The sequence below is a fragment of the Trematomus bernacchii genome, unplaced genomic scaffold (assembly GCF_902827165.1).
Source record: "Trematomus bernacchii unplaced genomic scaffold, fTreBer1.1, whole genome shotgun sequence".
In the NCBI taxonomy this organism is placed as follows: domain Eukaryota; kingdom Metazoa; phylum Chordata; class Actinopteri; order Perciformes; family Nototheniidae; genus Trematomus; species Trematomus bernacchii.
In genome coordinates this window covers 332,469-358,128 of record NW_022987687.1, presented here as the reverse complement: position 1 = coordinate 358,128, position 25,660 = coordinate 332,469, and the positions used below count along the sequence as shown (strand labels likewise).

At 42.8% G+C, this 25,660-nt stretch overlaps 1 protein-coding gene across 1 annotated transcript in view; it reads left to right on the top strand.

Annotated features, from left to right (window-relative positions):
• LOC117488213 overlaps positions 1 to 25,660 on the top strand; it is a 37,174-nt gene that overhangs the window by 3,664 nt on the left and 7,850 nt on the right. The window contains exons 2-4 of the mRNA XM_034137014.1: positions 5,698 to 6,246; positions 6,586 to 6,791; positions 6,924 to 7,035. Of these exons, the coding sequence (XP_033992905.1) occupies positions 5,782 to 6,246; positions 6,586 to 6,791; positions 6,924 to 7,035 (783 nt within the window). The 5' untranslated portion in view covers positions 5,698 to 5,781. The remainder of the gene's footprint in view (positions 1 to 5,697; positions 6,247 to 6,585; positions 6,792 to 6,923; positions 7,036 to 25,660) is intronic.

Below are 25,660 nucleotides of genomic sequence, written 5' to 3'. Positions count from 1 at the left end.
CAGCTCTACACCAATTATGGGATGTCATCATATGCCGTAGCCATGGCGACAGATCCCTCGCCATGAAACACGGTGTTGTCCTAACTCAATGGAAAAACTTCCAAACTGCACCAGACTTCAGATGACAGTTAATGGTCCGGCCCTCAACAGCTCTACACCAATTATGGGATGTCATCATATGCCGTTTCCATGGCAACGCATCCCTCGCCATAAAACACAATGTTGTCTTAAGTCAATGGAAAATGGTCCAAACTGCACCACACTTCAGATGACAGTTAATGGTCCGGCCCTCAACAGCTCAACGCCAATTATGGGATGTCATCATATGCCGTTGCCATGACGACAGATCCCTCGCCATGACACACGGTGTTGTCTTAACTCAATGGAAAATGGTCCAAACTGCACCAGACTTCAGATGACAGTTAATGGTCCGGCCCTCAACAGCTCAACGCCAATTATGGGATGTCATCATATGCCGTTGCCATGGCGACAGATCCCTCGCCATGACACACGGTGTTGTCTTAAGTCAATGGAAAATGGTCCAAACTGCACCAGACTTCAGATGATGGCTAATGGTCTGGCCCTCAACAGCTCTACGCCAATTATGGGATGTCATCATATGCCGTTTCCATGGCAACGCATCCCTCGCCATAAAACACAATGTTGTCTTAAGTCAATGGAAAATGGTCCAAACTGCACCAGACTTCAGATGATGGCTAATGGTCTGGCCCTCAACAGCTCTACGCCAATTATGGGATGTCATCATATGCCGTTTCCATGGCAACGCATCCCTCGCCATAAAACACAATGTTGTCTTAAGTTAATGGAAAATGGTCCAAACTGCACCAGACTTCAGATGACAGTTAATGGTCCGGCCCTCAACAGCTCAACGCCAATTATGGGATGTCATCATATGCCGTTGCCATGGCGACAGATCCCTCGCCATGACACACGGTGTTGTCTTAACTCAATGGAAAATGGTCCAAACTGCACCAGACTTCAGATGACAGTTAATGGTCCGGCCCTCAACAGCTCTACGCCAATTATGGGATGTCATCATATGCCGTTTCCATGGCAACGCATCCCTCGCCATAAAACACAATGTTGTCTTAAGTCAATGGAAAATGGTCCAAACTGCACCAGACTTCAGATGATGGCTAATGGTCTGGCCCTCAACAGCTATACGCCAATTATGGGATGTAATCATATGCCGTTTCCATGGCAACACATCCCTCGCCATAAAACACGGTGTCGCTGTAACTCCAATGGACACGGTCCCATCGTCCCCCAATCTTCACTTTTATATCACCGGTCCATGCCTCAACAGCTCTACGCCAATTATGGGATGTCATCATATGCCGTTTCCATGGCAACGCATCCCTCGCCATACATCACAATGTTGTCTTAAGTCAATGGAAAATGGTCCAAACTGCACCACACTTCAGATGACAGTTAATGGTCCGGCCCTCAACAGCTCAACGCCAATTATGGGATGTCATCATATGCCGTTGCCATGGCGACAGATCCCTCGCCATGACACACGGTGTTGTCTTAACTCAATGGAAAATGGTCCAAACTGCACCAGACTTCAGATGACAGTTAATGGTCCGGCCCTCAACAGCTCAACGCCAATTATGGGATGTCATCATATGCCGTTTCCATGGCAACGCATCCCTCGCCATAAAACACAATGTTGTCTTAAGTCAATGGAAAATGGTCCAAACTGCACCAGACTTCAGATGATGGCTAATGGTCTGGCCCTCAACAGCTATACGCCAATTATGGGATGTAATCATATGCCGTTTCCATGGCAACACATCCCTCGCCATAAAACACGGTGTCGCTGTAACTCCAATGGACACGGTCCCATCGTCCCCCAATCTTCACTTTTATATCACCGGTCCATGCCTCAACAGCTCTACGCCAATTATGGGATGTCATCATATGCCGTTTCCATGGCAACGCATCCCTCGCCATACATCACAATGTTGTCTTAAGTCAATGGAAAATGGTCCAAACTGCACCACACTTCAGATGACAGTTAATGGTCCGGCCCTCAACAGCTCAACGCCAATTATGGGATGTCATCATATGCCGTTGCCATGGCGACAGATCCCTCGCCATGACACACGGTGTTGTCTTAACTCAATGGAAAATGGTCCAAACTGCACCAGACTTCAGATGACAGTTAATGGTCCGGCCCTCAACAGCTCAACGCCAATTATGGGATGTCATCATATGCCGTTGCCATGGCGACAGATCCCTCGCCATGACACACGGTGTCGTCTTAACTCAATGGAAAATGGTCCAAACTGCACCAGACTTCAGATGACAGTTAATGGTCCGGCCCTCAACAGCTCTACGCCAATTATGGGATGTCATCATATGCCGTTGCCATGGCGACAGATCCCTCGCCATGAAACACAATGTTGTCATAACTCGATGGAAAATGGTCCAAACTGCACCAGACTTCAGATGACAGTTAATGGTCCGGCCCTCAACACCTCAATATGACAATAGTGAGTTTTCCTCAAAAGCTGTTGCCATGGCAACGCATCCCTCGCCGTTAAGCACGATATTGCTTTAAGTCCTGTGTAAATGGTAAAAAAGTGTTGAAATTTCACATGTGTGCTAACGGTCAAGCCCTCGAGACATATATGTGTCAGTTTTGAGATTTCGTCAAATGTCGTTGCTATGGTAACAAAATGGTCGCCGTGAAACACGGTTTTCTCATAACTCCAGTTAACATGCTCCAAACGGCCCAAAACTTCACAGGTTTGATAACGATGCAGCCCTCAACACATCTAGGCGTATTATGGGGTGTCATCAAATTCCGTTGCCATGGCGACAGATCACTCGCCATCAAACACAATGTTTATGATACTGCTGTAACTCCTAAATACATTGTCCGATCGGCCTGAAACTTCCCACGTTTGCCAACGGCCGAGTCCTCGAGACACCTACACACACACCTCGACGTGCGGACAACAGCCTGCGGAGCGTCGAAGACCCGCTCAACGCTGCTTGCAGCTTTAATTATTATTAGTTTCAGTAGTTCTCTATGCTTTGATTGGAATACTACAATAAACGGATGAAAGGATCTTCTGCCTGGACATTGGACTTTATTCCCTGCGTAACATTTGCTTTCTGGGCCCAGCGGCAGTTTGAGTTCAAGTTAAGTTTATTATTGCATTTCTTTAGTTAGCCGTAGCATTCAGGATGATCAGGAAACACCAAACCAAGGGTCCAAATCTGGCCAGGACACTTTGGGGAAATATCTAACAGGAACATTTTGATTTCATTAGATCACATTATTCACACTTATATCAATAATCAGAAAAGAAAAACAAGGAACTACTTAACACCAAACCGGGGAGCACGAGACGGATCAGGACCAAAATACTTCAGGGACAAACATGAAGGGGACGAGAAAGACGACGAACTGACAGGAAACACAAAGGAAAGCAAGACTAAATACACAAAGGTAATCACAAGACAAGACACAGCTGGACAGGGGAGGTGAGACACAGCTGGAGAGGGGAGGTGAGACACAGGTGGAGAGGGGAGGAGAGACACAGGTGGAGAGGGGAGGTGAGACACAGGTGGAGAGGGGAGGTGAGACACAGGTGGAGAGGGGAGGCACAAACAGACGATCAGACAGGAGGGTAAACACAGGGAGAACATAATTAAAAAACAGGAAACAATACACACAAAACTAAAATCATGACATAACCCCCCCTCAAGGGACGGATTCCAGACGTCCCTTGAAACAAAGTCAGAGATGTCCAGCAGGGACGGAACAGGTGTTGGCGGAACCCCCGACCGAACAGGACATGGAGTTGGCAGGACCCCCAACGGAGGAGTACATTGAGTTGGCAGGACCCCCGACGGAACGGGACACGGAGTTGGCAGGACCCCCGAGAGAACAGGACATGGAGTTGGCGGGACCCCCAACGAAACAGGAAAAGGAGTTGGCAGGACCCCCAACGAAACAGGAAAAGTAGTTGGCAGGACCCCCAACGAAACAGGAAAAGTAGTTGGCAGGACCCCCAACGAAACAGGAAAAGGAGTTGGCAAGACCCCCAATGAAACAGGAAAAGGAGTTGGCAGGACCCCCAACGGAACAGGAAATGGAGTTGGCGGGACCGCCTACAGGACGCTGGGGGCTGGAGTGGGCCGGACCAACAACAAGAATTGAATGGCCCGGGTACTGGGCTGAAACAGGAGACAGAACTGGAGCCGGAACCATGGCTGCTAATGCTGGACTAATACTACACTGTATAATTACTCTGTTACAGTAATAGTACAAGGCAAGGCAAGACAAGTTTATTTATATAGCACCTTTCAACACAAGGCAATTCAAAGTGCTTTACAAAAATGAAAGACATTAAAAAAATGGCATTTAAAATCAGTCATTGAAAAGCAAAGATAAGAAAATAAACATGAAAAGAAAAAATGCATGAATAAAAGTTAGAGTGCATGGAGAGACGCAAGGAAATGAGTGTTAAGAGCAATGGGACATCGTTTCCTCCGGAGTGTCACGTGAAGCGACGTCCATTTGTGATGACGCCGCACAGCTGATCGTCTGAAAGCAGCCAGATCAGTGCATGCGCTGCATCGTCCAATCAGTGAGCGATACACAGTAAGGGGGCGGGGCGAGTGTCTGAGGATTTCACCGGAGGATGGTATGGTAGTTCCTCGATTATCGCTCCTCCGTTATCGCTCCTCGGTCCTCGGTCCTCCGGCACAAATAAGGCCACTGGGACGCTACTCAAGATGGCGCAGACAAATCAACTTCCGGTGAGACCGAGACCAAGGAGCAAGGAGATGAGAAATAAGAGAAGTGAGACGCACCCTCAGTGCTAGTGAGGACTCGAGCAGCAGCGTTACTTACACTACACTGTATTAATACGATGTGTGCACGGCAGTAATCTGTCAATGATGAATGGTAGCACTGTGAGGTGTGTGTTGTGTAGTGTGTGTTGTGTAGTGTGTGTTGTGTGGTGTTGTGTAGTGTGTGTTGTGTTGTGTAGTGTGTGTTGTGTTGTGTAGTGTTGTGTTGTGTTGTGTAGTGTGTGTTGTGTAGTGTGTCTTGTGTTGTGTAGTGTGTGTTGTGTTGTGTTGTGTAGTGTTGTGTTGTGTAGTGTGTAGTGTGTATTGTGTTGTGTAGTGTGTGTTGTGTTGTGTAGTGTGTGTTGTGTAGTGTGTGTTGTGTAGTGTGCGTTGTGTTGTGTAGTGTGTGTTGTGTAGTGTGTGTTGTGTAGTGTGTCTTGTGTTGTGTAGTGTGTGTTGTGTTGTGTAGTGTGTGTTGTGTAGTGTGTGTTGTGTAGTGTGCGTTGTGTAGTGTGTCTTGTGTTGTGTAGTGTGTGTTGTGTTGTGTAGTGTGTGTTGTGTTGTGTAGTGTGTGTTGTGTAGTGTGCGTTGTGTAGTGTGTCTTGTAGTGTGTCGTGTGTTGTGTAGTGTGTGTTGTGTAGTGTGTGTTGTGTAGTGTGTGTTTGATGTATTTTCTTCCAAAGCTTTGGATTCATTTATGTAGGATTTGGTTCAGAGTGTGTTTGACTTTCTCTGGGCAGTAAAATATAAAAACTGCACGGAGGATTTCCTGAAAGCACTGAAACAGGAATTGAAGAGTCTGTAAACCTGTTAGACCGCTCCCTGCATCTCATGATGACGCATATTATTTATATTTCCCTACAGGGCGTGGTGGCAGGTGGATTATTCAGTCTCTAGCTGTACTCTGTCAGCTGTAATAGATCCTCAGAGGAGGAGAGCCAGCTGATCATGGAGGCTGGAAGGAACAGGAGAGGATGTTTGTTAAGCGTTGTTCAGAAGGAGCATCTGAACCTGGACGACCTGAGAGACAGAGCTCAGGGCTTAGAAAACAATTATGTCTTTAAAAATGACAAAATCCCAGAATACCCACGACCAGAGATCCATGTGAGCCATCTGAAACACGACACCGACAGAAAGGGTTTGATCGGCATCAAGCTGTTCAGAGGCTTCAGGAACCCGTGGAGAGAAGACCTGGTGTGGTGGGGTCTGTCGGTGGGGAGGGAGGAACTCAGATCAGCTGAGCAGCGCCTCCTCCAGGAAACATACCCGGACCGAACAGAGCAGCAGGTCCAGGATCAGCAGAGCTTCCTGGGGAAGTTTGCCTCTTCGCTGGCCTTCAAGAAGATCTCCAGGCTGGGATCGTACCGCTTCACCTTCCCCCTTCAGGAGCTGCTGGAGGCCTACAGTCGGCAGGTACTGAGGTGTAGGACTCATAATGCTGACTCATGTCAGGGTTTAGGACTCATAATGCTGACTCATGTCAGGGTTTAGGACTCATAATGCTGACTCATGTCAGGGTTTAGGACTCATAATGCTGACTCATGTCAGGGTTTAGGACTCATAATGCTGGCTCATGTCAGGGTTCAGGACTCATAATGCTGACTCATGTCAGGGTTTAGGACTCATAATGCTGACTCATGTCAGGGTTTAGGACTCATAATGCTATTCCACAAATTTAAGTTCATCATTTTGTTAAACGACATTTCCACATGATTCTGTGATTCTGTGTAAAAGCTCTTCTTCTCTCTCCAGTTTTGCGGCGGTGAGCAGCCCCTCATGCGGGTGTATGAGACCCACCTGTACAAACAGGAAGTGATGTACGTGGTGCTGGTCCACAGTCCGGCCAATCAGGAGCAGTTCTCAGAATATCCTCTTCTGTCCGACGACCCAAACGCTGTCTGCTGTTACAGAGATGGCCGCTTCATCTGGAGGCCTGAGGCCATGTGTGAAACTCACAGGTGAGAAAACAACAATTACAGGTAACCTGGGAGGGACAACAAGGAAAAGACAGGAAAAGAAGGGCCGTAAATGAAGAGACAAGTAAACATGGGAAAAATGCGTTATGGATTGACTTCCTGTCTCTCTGTCAGATTCGAGTTGTTCCGGAACGATGAGACTCAGCTGATGGAGGCTCGGCCCTGCAGCCCTCATGAGCACTATGTCTGGGATAATGTGGGCATCGCTCTGCATGTGGAGGACAAGGTGATTTATGAAATGTTATTTATTTCTGAATGATAAATGTTGAATATTTTTTTTAAAGAAATTGAAAAAATGTCACATACATTTTGAAATAGAAATGTGTGAAAATGTTGTGGAAATGTTGTATACAGTATCTATATATAGATATATATACGTGTTCCCAGAGGCTCATGGGAGTTGGAGTTAATGGTCCATGTTGCTGAATCTGAACTGAGCTCTTCCTGTTTCAGCTGCTGGAGTTCGATCCGCTCCGACTGAGAGAGAAACTGAAGTTCTGCAAAGGAGAAAAACTTATCCACGTTCCAGTCGAGTTTGATGACTTCCCGTTAGCCGAGGCGACTGTTCGCAGATTTTGGCCTGAAGACCCGTCCCCACTGGAGAGAGATGAAGAGCAGGACGTTAATAAAGCAGAATAAATTAATCAGAGTTTAGATAAGCACATCCTGTAAACTGTAAAGCACAATTATTAACCTGTTAAGCCCGAGAGACCCCGGTACCGGGGTACTGCCGCAACATCTTGCAGGAAACAGTGTCTGAGGGCATGTTCATTTAATAAACTATGAATGTTTTATATCCATGTAACGGGAAGAAACTCATCTAACTGATCTTTTTTTTTTTTTTTTTTAAAGAAAACCCACAATGCTAACACTGAGCCTCTGAATTAGCAACGAGCGAAAAATGCTAACACCTTACTGCACCGAAAATCACTCACAAAACCTTATTATTATCTCTTCTCCACATCCAACACATCGATTCACATCGTGAGGTGACACAAAATCAATGGACACCCTCATTATCACTGAATTATACGAAATCGCGACGTTATAAGCAAAAACGGACATCAAAACATGTGGCGCTAGGTAGCTAAAAATGCTAACATTTTTACCTTGGCTCTGTAGTCTCTCCAAAGTGGTCTTCAATGGCATTAAAATGATAAAAACGCTGCTGAAGTTAATCCATAGGTTAATCTAATGTGTGTGTGTCCCTTTGAAATGATTTCTGATAATCCATGAGCAAACAGACGGATAATCCATGCTTTTACGTTTCTAGATATCAGAGCTAGAGTGTAGCTTCACTCTAATGCAATATTACATGCGCAAAGCCCCCACCTTTTTGTTTCACAATGTGTGTGTGTGGGGGACTCCCCCTTCGATTCTATTGGCTCTAACGGTCAGAAAGAGGTGTCAACCATCAAAATCGAGCAAGGGGGGCCAGAGATATGGAAAATCCACCCAAATGACCCCAGAAGTGGTTTCTTTTTGCTAAACCTCTCTAAAAAGATCAAATGTCACTTGTTTTGCATCAATCTTGATACAGGGTACTTATTATATGTTGTATTTTGGATTCCTAAAGCTTTTAGTCTACCTTACCATCATCCAAGGGTGGTTTTCACTATAAGTAAAAAAGCATTTTTGGACGGACACTATAATTTACAGTTTTTTACTATGTAAAATCTGAATTGTCTTTAAAATAAAAAACATCTATATTGATTCTGACTTTTCTACATCCAACTCACAGGTTTATCATTACTTTGAGAAAAAAGATTATTAATTTAACCCTTTTAGAAGGGAAGATATGGTCATTTGTTCTGGGAATGTCATTTTCGAGCCTGAGACCTGAAAAACAGGCTCAGGGCTTAACAGGTTAAAAAATTGATTTATATAAAAAGCCCTGGTGTACTTTACTTTATTACTTGTCCTGTCAATTCTTGCCTTCTGTTTGCACCTGTCCACATTCTGAGGAAAAAGTCACAATTCTGAGACATTTTTTTAAAAGTCCCATGTCATGGCCATTTCCACTGATCATAATTACATTGTTGAGGTCTACTAAAATAGATTTATACTGTGCAATTTTCCAAACTCACATTGGTTTCGCATACAGCATCTCTGTAAAGTATGTGTATTCACTCTCTGTCCTAAACGGCTCGTTGGAGCTCTCTGCCCCCCCCTCCCTGTAACCCTAACCCTTTTTGTGTAACGGTGTTTTTTAACTACTGGATTTCTAGGCTTTACCTCGGTGCCGTTGTTGATAGTGGAGCAGTCAGAGCTAGCTGATGGTTTATGGATCTCTGCCGCTAGGCTGCTAGCCATCGGCGCGGTCCCGCAGTCCTCCGATGGTGTGGATGTTGGTCCAGCTGCTAGGCCAGCAGCCGCCGGCGCGGGCCCACAGAGATCCTCCGGCAGAGATGCCCCCCCCTCCCTGTGAGCCTAGTGTGCTCCGATTGGTCAGCTCGGCCACTCTGTTCTGATTAGTCAATCACCAGAGAGGCTCCGCCCATGTCTAACAGTGCTTTTTTCGGCTCGCTCTCAGCGGAACAACAGTCTTATAATGGCGTCGGTACAGCCGTATATTTTATACGCTCACTAACCGAACTGTACCTACAACTGTTGTTATAGAAGAGTAAGTTATTTTTACCTGTAATAAACTACTAATGTTGGATGAGAAATCAAATCATGGTTTGCTATATATGAATGATATGTTATAGGAGCAAATCATTCAGGGAAGAAAGGATAGGCCTACTAAGTATTTCCATCAAACTTTATTTTTAGAAATGTACAAAATGAACATGTGTAAATATCAGAGGTGGGACGAGTCGGACTCGAGTCGCATATTTTTTGACTTGAGACTTGCTTGACTAACATTGATAAAAGACTTGACTTGACTTTGACTTGGTATTCATGACTTGAGACTTGACTTAAGCTTGAGACAGATGACTTGAAAGGACTTGTCTGTTTAAAATTAAATATTTGCGTTTGTTTTTGTAGTGAGATATTACGTTTAGTTTTTTCGGAAAACGTGATTGGGTGATTATAGCGCCATGCGCGCAAACCTGGCAACCCACTAGACGGCAGGAGTGTCAGTTAACATGGCAGCGGCTAGCGTTACTCCACAAATAGTCAAGTTTGGATTCAAGGATTATGTTGTGGATGACGCTAATAAGAAGAGAACAGCGGTATGCAGGGTCTGCAGCATAAAGATCAGTGACACGACCACCACAACATCCAACTTCATTCGTCACTACAAAAAAACCCACAGAGAAAGGTGCGTGAATGTGTTGTGTTAGCTAGAAAGCTAACGTTAAGTTTAAGCTACGTTAGACTTGGTTTCAAATCGATTAAGCATTGCAAAGAGAAGACAAAACGGTAAATGAACACAAGAACCGCCAAGGGATTCATTTGTACTAACCCTGATACTGACGGGCTGTCAGGAGAGAGAGAGAGAGAGAGAGAGAGAGAGAGAGAGAGAGAGAGAGAGAGAGAAGAGAGAGACTAGAGAGAAGAGAGAGAGAGAGAGAGAGAGAGAGAGAGAGAGAGATGAGAGAGACGAGAGAGACGAGAGAGACGAGAGAGAGGGAAAAGAAGATGCCTCGTTTATTTCCCCGTGTTATTATCAGAAGTTACTGTAAACTGTTGAATAATGTAGTTCATCTACTTTAGTAGTTTGTTTAATCTTTTAATTATGTTGTTTTTAGTTGTAGAAGTGCATCATTCCTTGATTTATTGTAAAATGAATCTGAACTTTTTGATCTGTTATGATGATAAACTGAAGCAATTTCTAAATTAACCCAATTAAGTGAGTTTTAAATCGTCCTACTTAGTTTATAAGGAAATTATGAAGAGGAACAAATTAAATGACTTGAAAATGATATCTATGTAGGTGCTGACGCTGTTGGCGGTTCTAGTGTTAACAGACATTTAAATTAAATATGTGTAATGGCAAATGCCATATATGATTTTCTTACCTATAAATTCTGCCTTTTTGAACAGACTTTTTGACTGAGTCCTAGCTATATTGTCTGCAGTTCTGGGGTTAATATGAATCTAATATGATTGTCATCGGTCTAAATTAGATTTCAAATGATTAACTGTGTATGTAATGAAGATCATAGTGTGGGTTGAATCCATTTTCATAACCACTGTCTTTAACTGATTTAAATGCGGAAACTGGGCTTATTCATCAGAATTTCGTATGACTTGACTTGACTTGACTTGACCTGAGCAATGACTTGACTTGACTTGCTTGACTCTCACCACAGTGACTTGGGACTTGCTTGATACTTGTAGGTCAAGACTTGAGACTTGCTCATGACTTGCACATGTAGGACTTACTCCCACCTCTGGTAAATATATATATACACTGTATATCATCCATTCCTCAGGCCCTTATAGGCGTTTTCGGCATCTTGCCTATCGCAGCTTTGCAAGCTGCTGCCGGGGCTTTTTAGGACGAGGCATCAGAGTGGTCATCCCGTGTGTGTGTTGTCCGCCAGATACGCCAGGAGTTTCCTGATCTGGCTGGACGAAATCAAATGCAAATCACAAAATATTAGAGAAACGTAGTTGTTTTAGATTCATTAGTAGTAGTTGTGGTAGGAGTGTGTATCTATCTAATCTATCTATCTAATCAACACAGTTAGCTTGCCAGCTAATATGCTAACCTACGTTTGCTAGTTGTTCAGTGTAATATGCCAATCTACTATGAACAACAGCTAGTCTAGGCTAGCAAGAACATGTTTACAATTGCAATCTTATACGGGTAGTCTGCTACGTTCGGTCATTCATTGTAGCTGGTATGAAAACAATGTTTTCCCTAGCATGTCTAGCTCTAGGTAGCCTTCTTGTTTAGCTATGTAGCATACACGCCAGGAACGCCAACTATAATGTACTGACCGTACGGTAAATCACCCAGAGTATACTGTCTATGAGTATTTCGTGTGTGAATGCAGACATTCTCCAGCTATGAGATACATGTATGTAAGGCCATCTGCTAACATTGGAGTTGATATATGGAAACGCTAGCAAACTTAGTTAGCCCAGTTAGCACTGCTCGCACACACACAGACACACACACTGCTGGAGGAGCAGACAGCCTCGGCGATACAGCTAGAACTGTTACGCTCTCCGAGAGCTTACAGGAGTGAACCCACAATACTGAACACTATGGAGAGGAGACAGAGTTCATGAGGCAATAAGGTTTATTAACCAAAACCGTTTTATCGAGACAAAAGAGGGATTGGATATCCACAAAGCTCAGGGCCAGGGTGTGTCACCAGAGGAGGTGCGGAGGTCCGAAGCCGGGGATCCAGAGTTGGCGAGAGCGCGCTGGCTGGAGCAGGTGTGCGGAGAAGCACGGCGGAACACAGGCGAGGTGAGCCGGGGATCCAGAGCTGGCGAGAGTAAACAGGCTGGGGCAGGTGTGCGTGGAAGCACGGAGGAACACAGACGAGGGGTAGGTGGCTGGACGTGGCAGGCAGAGGAGTTGGCAGACGGATACTGAACAGAGAGAACAAAAGGTAAGGATAAGCAGGAACACAGAGAGTTAGGTTTTGCTACTAGCTAAATGTACCGTAAGTCGAATTACCAGCGTGGTGAAACGACAAACTGGTGAATACTGGATGACGAAAACCGGTTATATAAGCAGGTGTAGGTGAGTAGATGAATCAGAGTGATGAGCAGCAGCTGAGGAGGTGAGTTGGCGGGAATCGTAAGTAGGTCAGCCAGGAAGAGAGACACACAGACAGACAGACAACAACAAACACAAAACAAAGGGGAACAGAAGGAGGCAGACTGTATATCCTCACAAGAACAAGCGAAACTCATCCTGAGCACACACAAACACTCACAGCCGAAGTAAAAACAATAAGTGTGGCTTGATATTGAGTAAGAAAAAGGTTTATAACGCTGTGAGCATGGGTCTGCGGAGAGCATTTCAACGTAGAAAAACGTTTACCCATTTAAACAGTCGTGGTAGATACCTTGTTTGTTTTAAACATCATAAATACACAAACAACAGTGAATACTTACAGGTTGTGTACCCGAATCTCCCGCTGGTCCAAACAAAGTAGGAACAGCATCGTTCTTCAGTGCCCAACGCTGTACATATCCGGCATGAATCCTGAAAGGTTTGGGAAGCTTTGTTTCGTGAAAGGCTGGCAGAGGGTGCGGCCATAGCTCTGGGCGTGGCTACTGGCCATTCCTACGTCACGATACCCAGGAAGTAAACAATGGAAAATGAGAAATCTCCAACGAGGCGTTTTGGGGAGGTATTTTCTGTGTTAGAGTTTTACTCCCTACAGGGTATACTTTGAGGTGTTTTGACTCTGCAGACCGTTTACATGCATAAAAACCTTCATAACACACAAGGGGACGGGTAATAACCGGAAAAGCATGACATGGGACCTTTAAAACAAAGTCAACATTCAGGGAAAAAGTCAAAATTCTGAGAAAAAAGTAATAATTCTGAGAAATAGTTGGGAGGCGTGTGGCGCAGTGGATAGAGCCTTGGTGTTGGGATCAGGGGGTCACAGGTTCAAACCCCACTGCAGTCAGCATGTCATTGTGTCCGTGAGACACTTCACCCCAAATTGCTCCTGTGGGGATTGCCCACAGTATTGAGTATGTAAGCTTTGGATAAAAGTGTCTAACAAGTAACATGTCATGTAAAATAAACTCCAAAATTGTAGAAGTCAAAAGAGTACATTTATTGAACAACTGTTTCAACAACACCATCCTAAAAATAATGTAATATCAAACTGAGGACATTCTAGACCAGGGGTGTCAAACTCAATTTCATCGCAGGCCACATTCGCATGAAGGTTGCACTCAAAGGGCCGGTTGTAACTATATAAATATATAATATATATATAAAATAATGTATTATATTACATTATTGCCTCTGAATTGGATTATTATCGGATAGGATAATAATTTAGTAATTAACTACGTCTGAAAGCAGAAGTCCAGGGCAAATAAGTCTCTTCAGTGCGCATGTCACAAAACGAGATGCATTGTGGGACATGTAGTTTATGGGCAACCTGCTTCTGTAAAGTGGCATGTAACCGTATATTAAACGTATTATATTCTTTGCAAGCTCTTGCGAAGCCACATAAAATGAAATTGCGGGCCGGATTTGGCCCCCGGGCCTTGAGTTTGAGACCCCTGTTCTAGACGAAGACAAACTAAGAAACAAGGAAAAGGAATAATTTAAAAATATGATATATAATCAATTCTATTAGGAAGCTTATTGAGATCACTAGAAAGATAACACATCTTTAGAAATACATATTGATGACATGTGCTTCGTGTGAGCGACACCGACACAATCCAGTGGAATTATCTTAGTGTAAAATAACACGTGAAAGAAGGAAAAGCAACGTTTACCTTAATGACGCAATCACGCAGAGTTACGCTAATGCGGAAGTGGGCGTGGCTAAATCTCATCAGGAAAAAACGAGCTAAACGGATTAGCTCTTTTGAACCCGAGCTAAAGCGAGCTAAAGAGGGCTAAGGAGGGCTACAGAGGGCTCGATGACCGAGAAGCCTCGGGAGCTGTGAAGGTGAGTGTTTCTACGCGTGTTCCTCAAAGAACCGCTTCTGTTTTAAAGCCAGAAACTCAGCGAGCAGAGTCAAAGTCCAGGAGATACAGCTAGCTTGAGCTTCTGATTCACCTCCATTCACTGTTGTTGTTTTCTTTGTTTACTCGCTGTTTCTCAGACGATAAAGCTGTCTCTCAGGGCTTCTGGAGGCTTCTGAGCTGCTCTGTGCTCACACAGGGATATCAGTTATGTAGGAGTAGTGGTAGAACTACCAGAGCTGTACAGTAACTGTGTACAAAGTTGAGGTACTTGTACTTTACCTGAGTATTTCCATGTTATGCTACTGTGTACTTCTACTCCTCTACAGTTCAGAGGTACATGTCATATAGTGTATCATTTGTTTTAATAAACTGGCGTTGACCCTGAAATAGAAAATACAAATATTTGTTATGTGTATACATATATTTATATATATATATATATATATATATATATATATATATATATATAAATATATGTCTTTATTTTAAATAAAATGTATTTACACATACTGTGATCGAACAATCTGTGTTTCATTATTAATATGTACTCTGGGATTTCTTTACACACATTATACATTTCGTATTTCATGCTCTGCTTTAATAGTTGGCCTCTGGATTTCATTAAATTCCTGCACTGTAGATTCAGCCAGGGAAGATGACGTTCCTTCCTGTCCCTAACTGACCCTCTCCTTGAGAAGGAAGACATTGTGTCATTCATTTTAGATATAAACAGATTACTGTTTTCACCAATGTCTTCAGAGGACAGAGTGTCCCCCCAATTAATCATTTTCACTGCCTCCATAAAACGTTGTTGCAGGTTTTTGGGGATGAAGCGTGAACCCAAGGCAGGGGTTTTAGGTGTGGCCATGAACCTTTTTTTGGTGAGTTTCCTGGCAAAAAGAACAAGATTATGGTCAGAAAGACCAGTCAGGAAGTTGTAGGTTTTAACTATTCTGTCAGCTTTGTTAGTAAATAATAAATCTATAATAGTCTTGGAGGTTTTGGTTATTCTAGTCGGTTGATCCATTAGTTGTATTAAGTTGTGTTTATCCGTGATCCATTTTAAGTTCTTTCTATTTTGTTTGTCATTCCAGTTGATATTAAAGTCTCCTACAATAATTAGCTCTTTGTTGGAGTCACAGGAATTCAGCAGGAGTTTGACCTGGTCATAGAAATCCACCTTAGCGGTGGGTTGTCGATACAGGCAAATCATGGTGAGGGACATTTCCTCAGAAAGTGTGATTTCCACACCAACACAATCAAACTCAATATTAGCTGGGAGTGCAATTTCCCTACAAGTAAAGGTATTCCTCACATAAAGCAACACACCCCCTCCTTTTCCCTTCAGTCTGTCCTTCCTAAACACATTATATCCTGACATACAAGAGTGGATGGTGACGACTGTTTTAGCCAAGATTCAGATATTCCCAAATAAAGAAATATTGGACTCAAGGAGGAGATGTTCTAGCTGTTCATGTTTATTGCAGATGCTGCGGAAATGTAAATGTCCACTGAATAGTCCCTTCGGCTTGCACCATTTTTGTGTAACGGTGTTTTTTAACTACTGGATTTCTAGGCTTTACCTCGGTGCCGTTGTTGATAGTGGAGCAGTCAGAGCTAGCTGATGGTTTATGGATCTCTGCCGCTAGGCTGCTAGCCATCGGCGCGGTCCCGCAGTCCTCCGATGGTGTGGATGTTGGTCCAGCTGCTAGGCCAGCAGCCGCCGGCGCGGGCCCACAGAGATCCTCCGGCAGAGATGCCCCCCCCTCCCTGTGAGCCTAGTGTGCTCCGATTGGTCAGCTCGGCCACTCTGTTCTGATTAGTCAATCACCAGAGAGGCTCCGCCCATGTCTAACAGTGCTTTTTTCGGCTCGCTCTCAGCGGAACAACAGTCTTATAATGGCGTCGGTACAGCCGTATATTTTATACGCTCACTAACCGAACTGTACCTACAACTGTTGTTATAGAAGAGTAAGTTATTTTTACCTGTAATAAACTACTAATGTTGGATGAGAAATCAAATCATGGTTTGCTATATATGAATGATATGTTATAGGAGCAAATCATTCAGGGAAGAAAGGATAGGCCTACTAAGTATTTCCATCAAACTTTATTTTTAGAAATGTACAAAATGAACATGTGTAAATATCAGAGGTGGGACGAGTCGGACTCGAGTCGCATATTTTTTGACTTGAGACTTGCTTGACTAACATTGATAAAAGACTTGACTTGACTTTGACTTGGTATTCATGACTTGAGACTTGACTTAAGCTTGAGACAGATGACTTGAAAGGACTTGTCTGTTTAAAATTAAATATTTGCGTTTGTTTTTGTAGTGAGATATTACGTTTAGTTTTTTCGGAAAACGTGATTGGGTGATTATAGCGCCATGCGCGCAAACCTGGCAACCCACTAGACGGCAGGAGTGTCAGTTAACATGGCAGCGGCTAGCGTTACTCCACAAATAGTCAAGTTTGGATTCAAGGATTATGTTGTGGATGACGCTAATAAGAAGAGAACAGCGGTATGAAGGGTCTGCAGCATAAAGATCAGTGACACGACCACCACAACATCCAACTTCATTCGTCACTACAAAAAAACCCACAGAGAAAGGTGCGTGAATGTGTTGTGTTAGCTAGAAAGCTAACGTTAAGTTTAAGCTACGTTAGACTTGGTTTCAAATCGATTAAGCATTGCAAAGAGAAGACAAAACGGTAAATTAACACTAGAACCTCCAAGGGATTCATTTGTACTAACCCTGATACTGACGGGCTGTCAGGAGAGGGAGAGAGAGAGAGGAAAAGAGATGCCTCGTTTATTTCCCCTGTGTTATCAGAAGTTACTGTAAACTGTTGAATAATGTAGTTCATCTACTTTTAGTAGTTTGTTTAAATCTTTTAATTATGTTGTTTTTGTTTGTAGAAGTGCATCATTCCTTGATTTATTGTAAAATGAATCTGAACTTTTTGATCTGTTATGATGATAAACTGAAGCAATTTCTAAATTAACCCAATTAAGTGAGTTTTAAATCGTCCTACTTAGTTTATAAGGAAATTATGAAGAGGAACAAATTAAATGACTTGAAAATGATATCTATGTAGGTGCTGACGCTATTGGCGGTTCTAGTGTTAACAGACATTTAAATTAAATATGTGTAATGGCAAATGCCATATATGATTTTCTTACCTATAAATTCTGCCTTTTTGAACAGACTTTTTGACTGAGTCCTAGCTATATTGTCTGCAGTTCTGGGGTTAATATGAATCTAATATGATTGTCATCGGTCTAAATTAGATTTCAAATGATTAACTGTGTATGTAATGAAGATCATAGTGTGGGTTGAATCCATTTTCATAACCACTGTCTTTTAACTGATTTAAATGCGGAAACTGGGCTTATTCATCAGAATTTCGTATGACTTGACTTGACTTGACTTGACCTGAGCAATGACTTGACTTGACTTGCTTGACTCTCACCACAGTGACTTGGGACTTGCTTGATACTTGTAGGTCAAGACTTGAGACTTGCTCATGACTTGCACATGTAGGACTTACTCCCACCTCTGGTAAATATATATATATACACTGTATATCATCCATTCCTCAGGCCCTTATAGGCGTTTTCGGCATCTTGCCTATCGCAGCTTTGCAAGCTGCTGCCGGGGCTTTTTAGGACGAGGCATCAGAGTGGTCATCCCGTGTGTGTGTTGTCCGCCAGATACGCCAGGAGTTTCCTGATCTGGCTGGACGAAATCAAATGCAAATCACAAAATATTAGAGAAACGTAGTTGTTTTAGATTCATTAGTAGTAGTTGTGGTAGGAGTGTGTATCTATCTAATCTATCTATCTAATCAACACAGTTAGCTTGCCAGCTAATATGCTAACCTACGTTTGCTAGTTGTTCAGTGTAATATGCCAATCTACTATGAACAACAGCTAGTCTAGGCTAGCAAGAACATGTTTACAATTGCAATCTTATACGGGTAGTCTGCTACGTTCGGTCATTCATTGTAGCTGGTATGAAAACAATGTTTTCCCTAGCATGTCTAGCTCTAGGTAGCCTTCTTGTTTAGCTATGTAGCATACACGCCAGGAACGCCAACTATAATGTACTGACCGTACGGTAAATCACCCAGAGTATACTGTCTATGAGTATTTCGTGTGTGAATGCAGACATTCTCCAGCTATGAGATACATGTATGTAAGGCCATCTGCTAACATTGGAGTTGATATATGGAAACGCTAGCAACTTAGTTAGCCCAGTTAGCACTGCTCGCACACACACAGACACACACACTGCTGGAGGAGCAGACAGCCTCGGCGATACAGCTAGAACTGTTACGCTCTCCGAGAGCTTACAGGAGTGAACCCACAATACTGAACACTATGGAGAGGAGACAGAGTTCATGAGGCAATAAGGTTTATTAACCAAAACCGTTTTATCGAGACAAAAGAGGGATTGGATATCCACAAAGCTCAGGGCCAGGGTGTGTCACCAGAGGAGGTGCGGAGGTCCGAAGCCGGGGATCCAGAGTTGGCGAGAGCGCGCTGGCTGGAGCAGGTGTGCGGAGAAGCACGGCGGAACACAGGCGAGGTGAGCCGGGGATCCAGAGCTGGCGAGAGTAAACAGGCTGGGGCAGGTGTGCGTGGAAGCACGGAGGAACACAGACGAGGGGTAGGTGGCTGGACGTGGCAGGCAGAGGAGTTGGCAGACGGATACTGAACAGAGAGAACAAAAGGTAAGGATAAGCAGGAACACAGAGAGTTAGGTTTTGCTACTAGCTAAATGTACCGTAAGTCGAATTACCAGCGTGGTGAAACGACAAACTGGTGAATACTGGATGACGAAAACCGGGTATATAAGCAGGTGTAGGTGAGTAGATGAATCAGAGTGATGAGCAGCAGCTGAGGAGGTGAGTTGGCGGGAATCGTAAGTAGGTCAGCCAGGAAGAGAGACACACAGACAGACAGACAACAACAAACACAAAACAAAGGGGAACAGAAGGAGGCAGACTGTATATCCTCACAAGAACAAGCGAAACTCATCCTGAGCACACACAAACACTCACAGCCGAAGTAAAAACAATAAGTGTGGCTTGATATTGAGTAAGAAAAAGGTTTATAACGCTGTGACCATGGGTCTGCGGAGAGCATTTCAACGTAGAAAAACGTTTACCCATTTAAACAGTCGTGGTAGATACCTTGTTTGTTTTAAACATCATAAATACACAAACAACAGTGAATACTTACAGGTTGTGTACCCGAATCTCCCGCTGGTCCAAACAAAGTAGGAACAGCATCGTTCTTCAGTGCCCAACGCTGTACATATCCGGCATGAATCCTGAAAGGTTTGGGAAGCTTTGTTTCGTGAAAGGCTGGCAGAGGGTGCGGCCATAGCTCTGGGCGTGGCTACTGGCCATTCCTACGTCACGATACCCAGGAAGTAAACAATGGAAAATGAGAAATCTCCAACGAGGCGTTTTGGGGAGGTATTTTCTGTGTTAGAGTTTTACTCCCTACAGGGTGTACTTTGAGGTGTTTTGACTCTGCAGACCGTTTACATGCATAAAAACCTTCATAACACACAAGGGGACGGGTAATAACCGGAAAAGCATGACATGGGACCTTTAAAACAAAGTCAACATTCAGGGAAAAAGTCAAAATTCTGAGAAAAAAGTAATAATTCTGAGAAATAGTTGGGAGGCGTGTGGCGCAGTGGTTAGAGCCTTGGTGTTGGGATCAGGGGGTCACAGGTTCAAACCCCACTGCAGTCAGCATGTCATTGTGTCCGTGAGACACTTCACCCCAAATTGCTCCTGTGGGGATTGCCCACAGTATTGAGTATTTAAGCTTTGGATAAAAGTGTCTAACAAGTAACATGTCATGTAAAATAAACTCCAAAATTGTAGAAGTCAAAAGAGTACATTTATTGAACAACTGTTTCAACAACACCATCCTAAAAATAATGTAATATCAAACTGAGGACATTCTAGACCAGGGGTGTCAAACTCAATTTCATCGCAGGCCACATTCGCATGAAGGTTGCACTCAAAGGGCCGGTTGTAACTATATAAATATATAATATATATATAAAATAATGTATTATATTACATTATTGCCTCTGAATTGGATTATTATCGGATAGGATAATAATTTAGTAATTAACTACGTCTGAAAGCAGAAGTCCAGGGCAAATAAGTCTCTTCAGTGCGCATGTCACAAAACGAGATGCATTGTGGGACATGTAGTTTATGGGCAACCTGCTTCTGTAAAGTGGCATGTAACCGTATATTAAACGTATTATATTCTTTGCAAGCTCTTGCGAAGCCACATAAAATGAAATTGCGGGCCGGATTTGGCCCCCGGGCCTTGAGTTTGAGACCCCTGTTCTAGACGAAGACAAACTAAGAAACAAGGAAAAGGAATAATTTAAAAATATGATATATAATCAATTCTATTAGGAAGCTTATTGAGATCACTAGAAAGATAACACATCTTTAGAAATACATATTGATGACATGTGCTTCGTGTGAGCGACACCGACACAATCCAGTGGAATTATCTTAGTGTAAAATAACACGTGAAAGAAGGAAAAGCAACGTTTACCTTAATGACGCAATCACGCAGAGTTACGCTAATGCGGAAGTGGGCGTGGCTAAATCTCATCAGGAAAAAACGAGCTAAACGGATTAGCTCTTTTGAACCCGAGCTAAAGAGGGCTAAGGAGGGCTACAGAGGGCTCGATGACCGAGAAGCCTCGGGAGCTGTGAAGGTGAGTGTTTCTACGCGTGTTCCTCAAAGAACCGCTTCTGTTTTAAAGCCAGAAACTCAGCGAGCAGAGTCAAAGTCCAGGAGATACAGCTAGCTTGAGCTTCTGATTCACCTCCATTCACTGTTGTTGTTTTCTTTGTTTACTCGCTGTCTCTCAGACGATAAAGCTGTCTCTCAGGGCTTCTGGAGGCTTCTGAGCTGCTCTGTGCTCACACAGGGATATCAGTTATGTAGGAGTAGTGGTAGAACTACCAGAGCTGTACAGTAACTGTGTACAAAGTTGAGGTACTTGTACTTTACCTGAGTATTTCCATGTTATGCTACTGTGTACTTCTTCTCCTCTACAGTTCAGAGGTACATGTCATATAGTGTATCATTTGTTTTAATAAACTGGCGTTGACCCTGAAATAGAAAATACAAATATTTGTTATGTGTATACATATATATATATATATATATATATATATATATATATATATATATATATATATAAATATATGTCTTTATTTTAAATAAAATGTATTTACACATACTGTGATCGAACAATCTGTGTTTCATTATTAATATGTACTCTGGGATTTCTTTACACACATTATACATTTCGTATTTCATGCTCTGCTTTAATAGTTGGCCTCTGGATTTCATTAAATTCCTGCACTGTAGATTCAGCCAGGGAAGATGACGTTCCTTCCTGTCCCTAACTGACCCTCTCCTTGAGAAGGAAGACATTGTGTCATTAATTTTAGATATAAACAGATTACTGTTTTCACCAATGTCTTCAGAGGACAGAGTGTCCCCCCAATTAATCATTTTCACTGCCTCCATAAAACGTTGTTGCAGGTTTTTGGGGATGAAGCGTGAACCCAAGGCAGGGGTTTTAGGTGTGGCCATGAACCTTTTTTTGGTGAGTTTCCTGGCAAAAAGAACAAGATTATGGTCAGAAAGACCAGTCAGGAAGTTGTAGGTTTTAACTATTCTGTCAGCTTTGTTAGTAAATAATAAATCTATAATAGTCTTGGAGGTTTTGGTTATTCTAGTCGGTTGATCCATTAGTTGTATTAAGTTGTGTTTATCCGTGATCCATTTTAAGTTCTTTCTATTTTGTTTGTCATTCCAGTTGATATTAAAGTCTCCTACAATAATTAGCTCTTTGTTGGAGTCACAGGAATTCAGCAGGAGTTTGACCTGGTCATAGAAATCCACCTTAGCGGTGGGTTGTCGATACAGGCAAATCATGGTGAGGGACATTTCCTCAGAAAGTGTGATTTCCACACCAACACAATCAAACTCAATATTAGCTGGGAGTGCAATTTCCCTACAAGTAAAGGTATTCCTCACATAAAGCAACACACCCCCTCCTTTTCCCTTCAGTCTGTCCTTCCTAAACACATTATATCCTGACATACAAGAGTGGATGGTGACGACTGTTTTAGCCAAGATTCAGATATTCCCAAATAAAGAAATATTGGACTCAAGGAGGAGATGTTCTAGCTGTTCATGTTTATTGCAGATGCTGCGGAAATGTAAATGTCCACTGAATAGTCCCTTCGGCTTGCACCATTTTTGTGTAACGGTGTTTTTTAACTACTGGATTTCTAGGCTTTACCTCGGTGCCGTTGTTGATAGTGGAGCAGTCAGAGCTAGCTGATGGTTTATGGATCTCTGCCGCTAGGCTGCTAGTCATCGGCGCGGTCCCGCAGTCCTCCGATGGTGTGGATGTTGGTCCAGCTGCTAGGCCAGCAGCCGCCGGCGCGGGCCCACAGAGATCCTCCGGCAGAGCTGTTCAGCTAGCCGGCCTCGTCTGAAGCCAGCCGATGATGCATGGATCTTCGCTGCTATGCCTTTAGCCTTCGGTGCGGGCCCCCCGTCCTCCGATGGTGTGGATGTTGCTCGTGCTGCTAGGCCAGCAGCCGTCAGCGCGAGACCACCGCGCTATTACGAATATCTATTCGTATGTGTGCCTTTTAACTATTCTTATGATATGATATTTTGTTATAATGTTATGTTCGTTGTGAAGCACTTTGGCAAACACTCTGTTTTTAAAATGTGCTATAGAAATAAAGTGGATTGGATTGGATATGTTGTTACCTGACGACAGAAGTCCTGTCCTGCTTTAAGGAAGTCTGCTCCACACATGATATCACATACATATAATACATATATTTAAACTAGTGTAGGATATGTGATTCATAATTAAAATAAATAACCAAAAATATTAAAATGTGTGAATTTCATCCTTTTTAAATACCATGTTTTTTTAAATGGGAAAATTATTCAAATTGATCAAATATATTTATATCTACAATTTTAATTCCGTTTTTTAACAAACATCCTGTTCAAAACCACTAAATATACATTATGTTTTATTATTTTAAGCTTTAAATACCATTTAGTTTACCTATTAAAGCAGCTGAACATCAGCAGGAGAGAACTCTTTAAAGTAGAGACACTACATACTGATATACACCTGAACATCAGCAGGAGAGGACTCTTTAAAGTAGAGGGACTACATACTGATATACACCTGCACATCAGCTGGAGAGGACTCTTTAAAGTAGAGACACTACATACTGATATACACCTGAACATCAGCAGGAGAGGACTCTTTAAAGTAGAGACACTACATACTGATATACACCTGAACATCAGCAGGAGAGGACTCTTTAAAGTAGAGACACTACATACTGATATGCACCTGAACATCAGCAGGAGAGGACTCTTTAAAGTAGAGACACTACATACTGATATACACCTGAACATCAGCAGGAGAGGACTCTTTAAAGTAGAGACACTACATACTGATATACACCTGAACATCAGCAGGAGAGGACTCTTTAAAGTAGAGACACTACATACTGATATACACCTGAACATCAGCAGGAGAGGACTCTTTAAAGTAGAGACACTACATACTGATATACACCTGAACATCAGCAGGAGAGGACTCTTTAAAGTAGAGACACTACATACTGATATACACCTGATCATCAGCAGGAGAGGACTCTTTAAAGTAGAGACACTACATACTGATATAGACCTGAAGATTAGCAGGAGAGGACTCTTTAAAGTAGAGACACTACATACTGATATACACCTGAACATCAGCAGGAGAGGACTCTTTAAAGTAGAGACACTACATACTGATATACACCTGAACATCAGCAGGAGAGGACTCTTTAAAGTAGAGACACTACATACTGATATACACCTGAACATCAGCTGGAGAGGACTCTTTAAAGTAGAGACACTACATACTGATATACACCTGAACATCAGCAGGAGAGGACTCTTTAAAGTAGAGACACTACATACTGATATACACCTGCACATCAGCATGAGAGGACTCTTTAAAGTAGAGACACTACATACTGATATACACCTGAACATCAGCAGGAGAGGACTCTTTAAAGTAGAGACACTACATACTGATATACACCTGAACATCAGCAGGAGAGGACTCTTTAAAGTAGAGACACTACATACTGATATACACCTGAACATCAGCAGGAGAGGACTCTTTAAAGTAGAGACACTACATACTGATATACACCTGATCATCAGCAGGAGAGGACTCTTTAAAGTAGAGACACTACATACTGATATACACCTGAACATCAGCAGGAGAGGACTCTTTAAAGTAGAGACACTACATACTGATATACACCTGAACATAAGCAGGAGGACTCTTTAAAGTAGAGACACTACATACTGATATACACCTGAACATCAGCAGGAGAGGACTCTTTAAAGTAGAGACACTACATACTGATATACACCTGAACATCAGCAGGAGAGGACTCTTTAAAGTAGAGACACTACATACTGATATACACCTGAACATCAGCAGGAGAGGACTCTTTAAAGTAGAGACACTACATACTGATATACACCTGAACATCAGCAGGAGAGGACTCTTTAAAGTAGAGACACTACATACTGATATACACCTGAACATCAGCAGGAGAGGACTCTTTAAAGTAGAGACACTACATACTGATATACACCTGAACATCAGCAGGAGAGGACTCTTTAAAGTAGAGACACTACATACTGATATACACCTGAACATCAGCAGGAGAGGACTCTTTAAAGTAGAGAGACTACATACTGATATACACCTGAACATCAGCTGGAGAGGACTCTTTAAAGTAGAGACACTACATACTGATATACACCTGAACATCAGCAGGAGAGGACTCTTTCAAGTAGAGACACTACATACTGATATACACCTGCACATCAGCATGAGAGGACTCTTTAAAGTAGAGACACTACATACTGATATACACCTGAACATTAGCAGGAGAGGACTCTTTAAAGTAGAGACACTACATACTGATATACACCTGAACATCAGCAGGAGAGGACTCTTTAAAGTAGAGACACTACATACTGATATACACCTGAACATCAGCAGGAGAGGACTCTTTAAAGTAGAGACACTACATACTGATATACACCTGAACATAAGCAGGAGGACTCTTTAAAGTAGAGACACTAC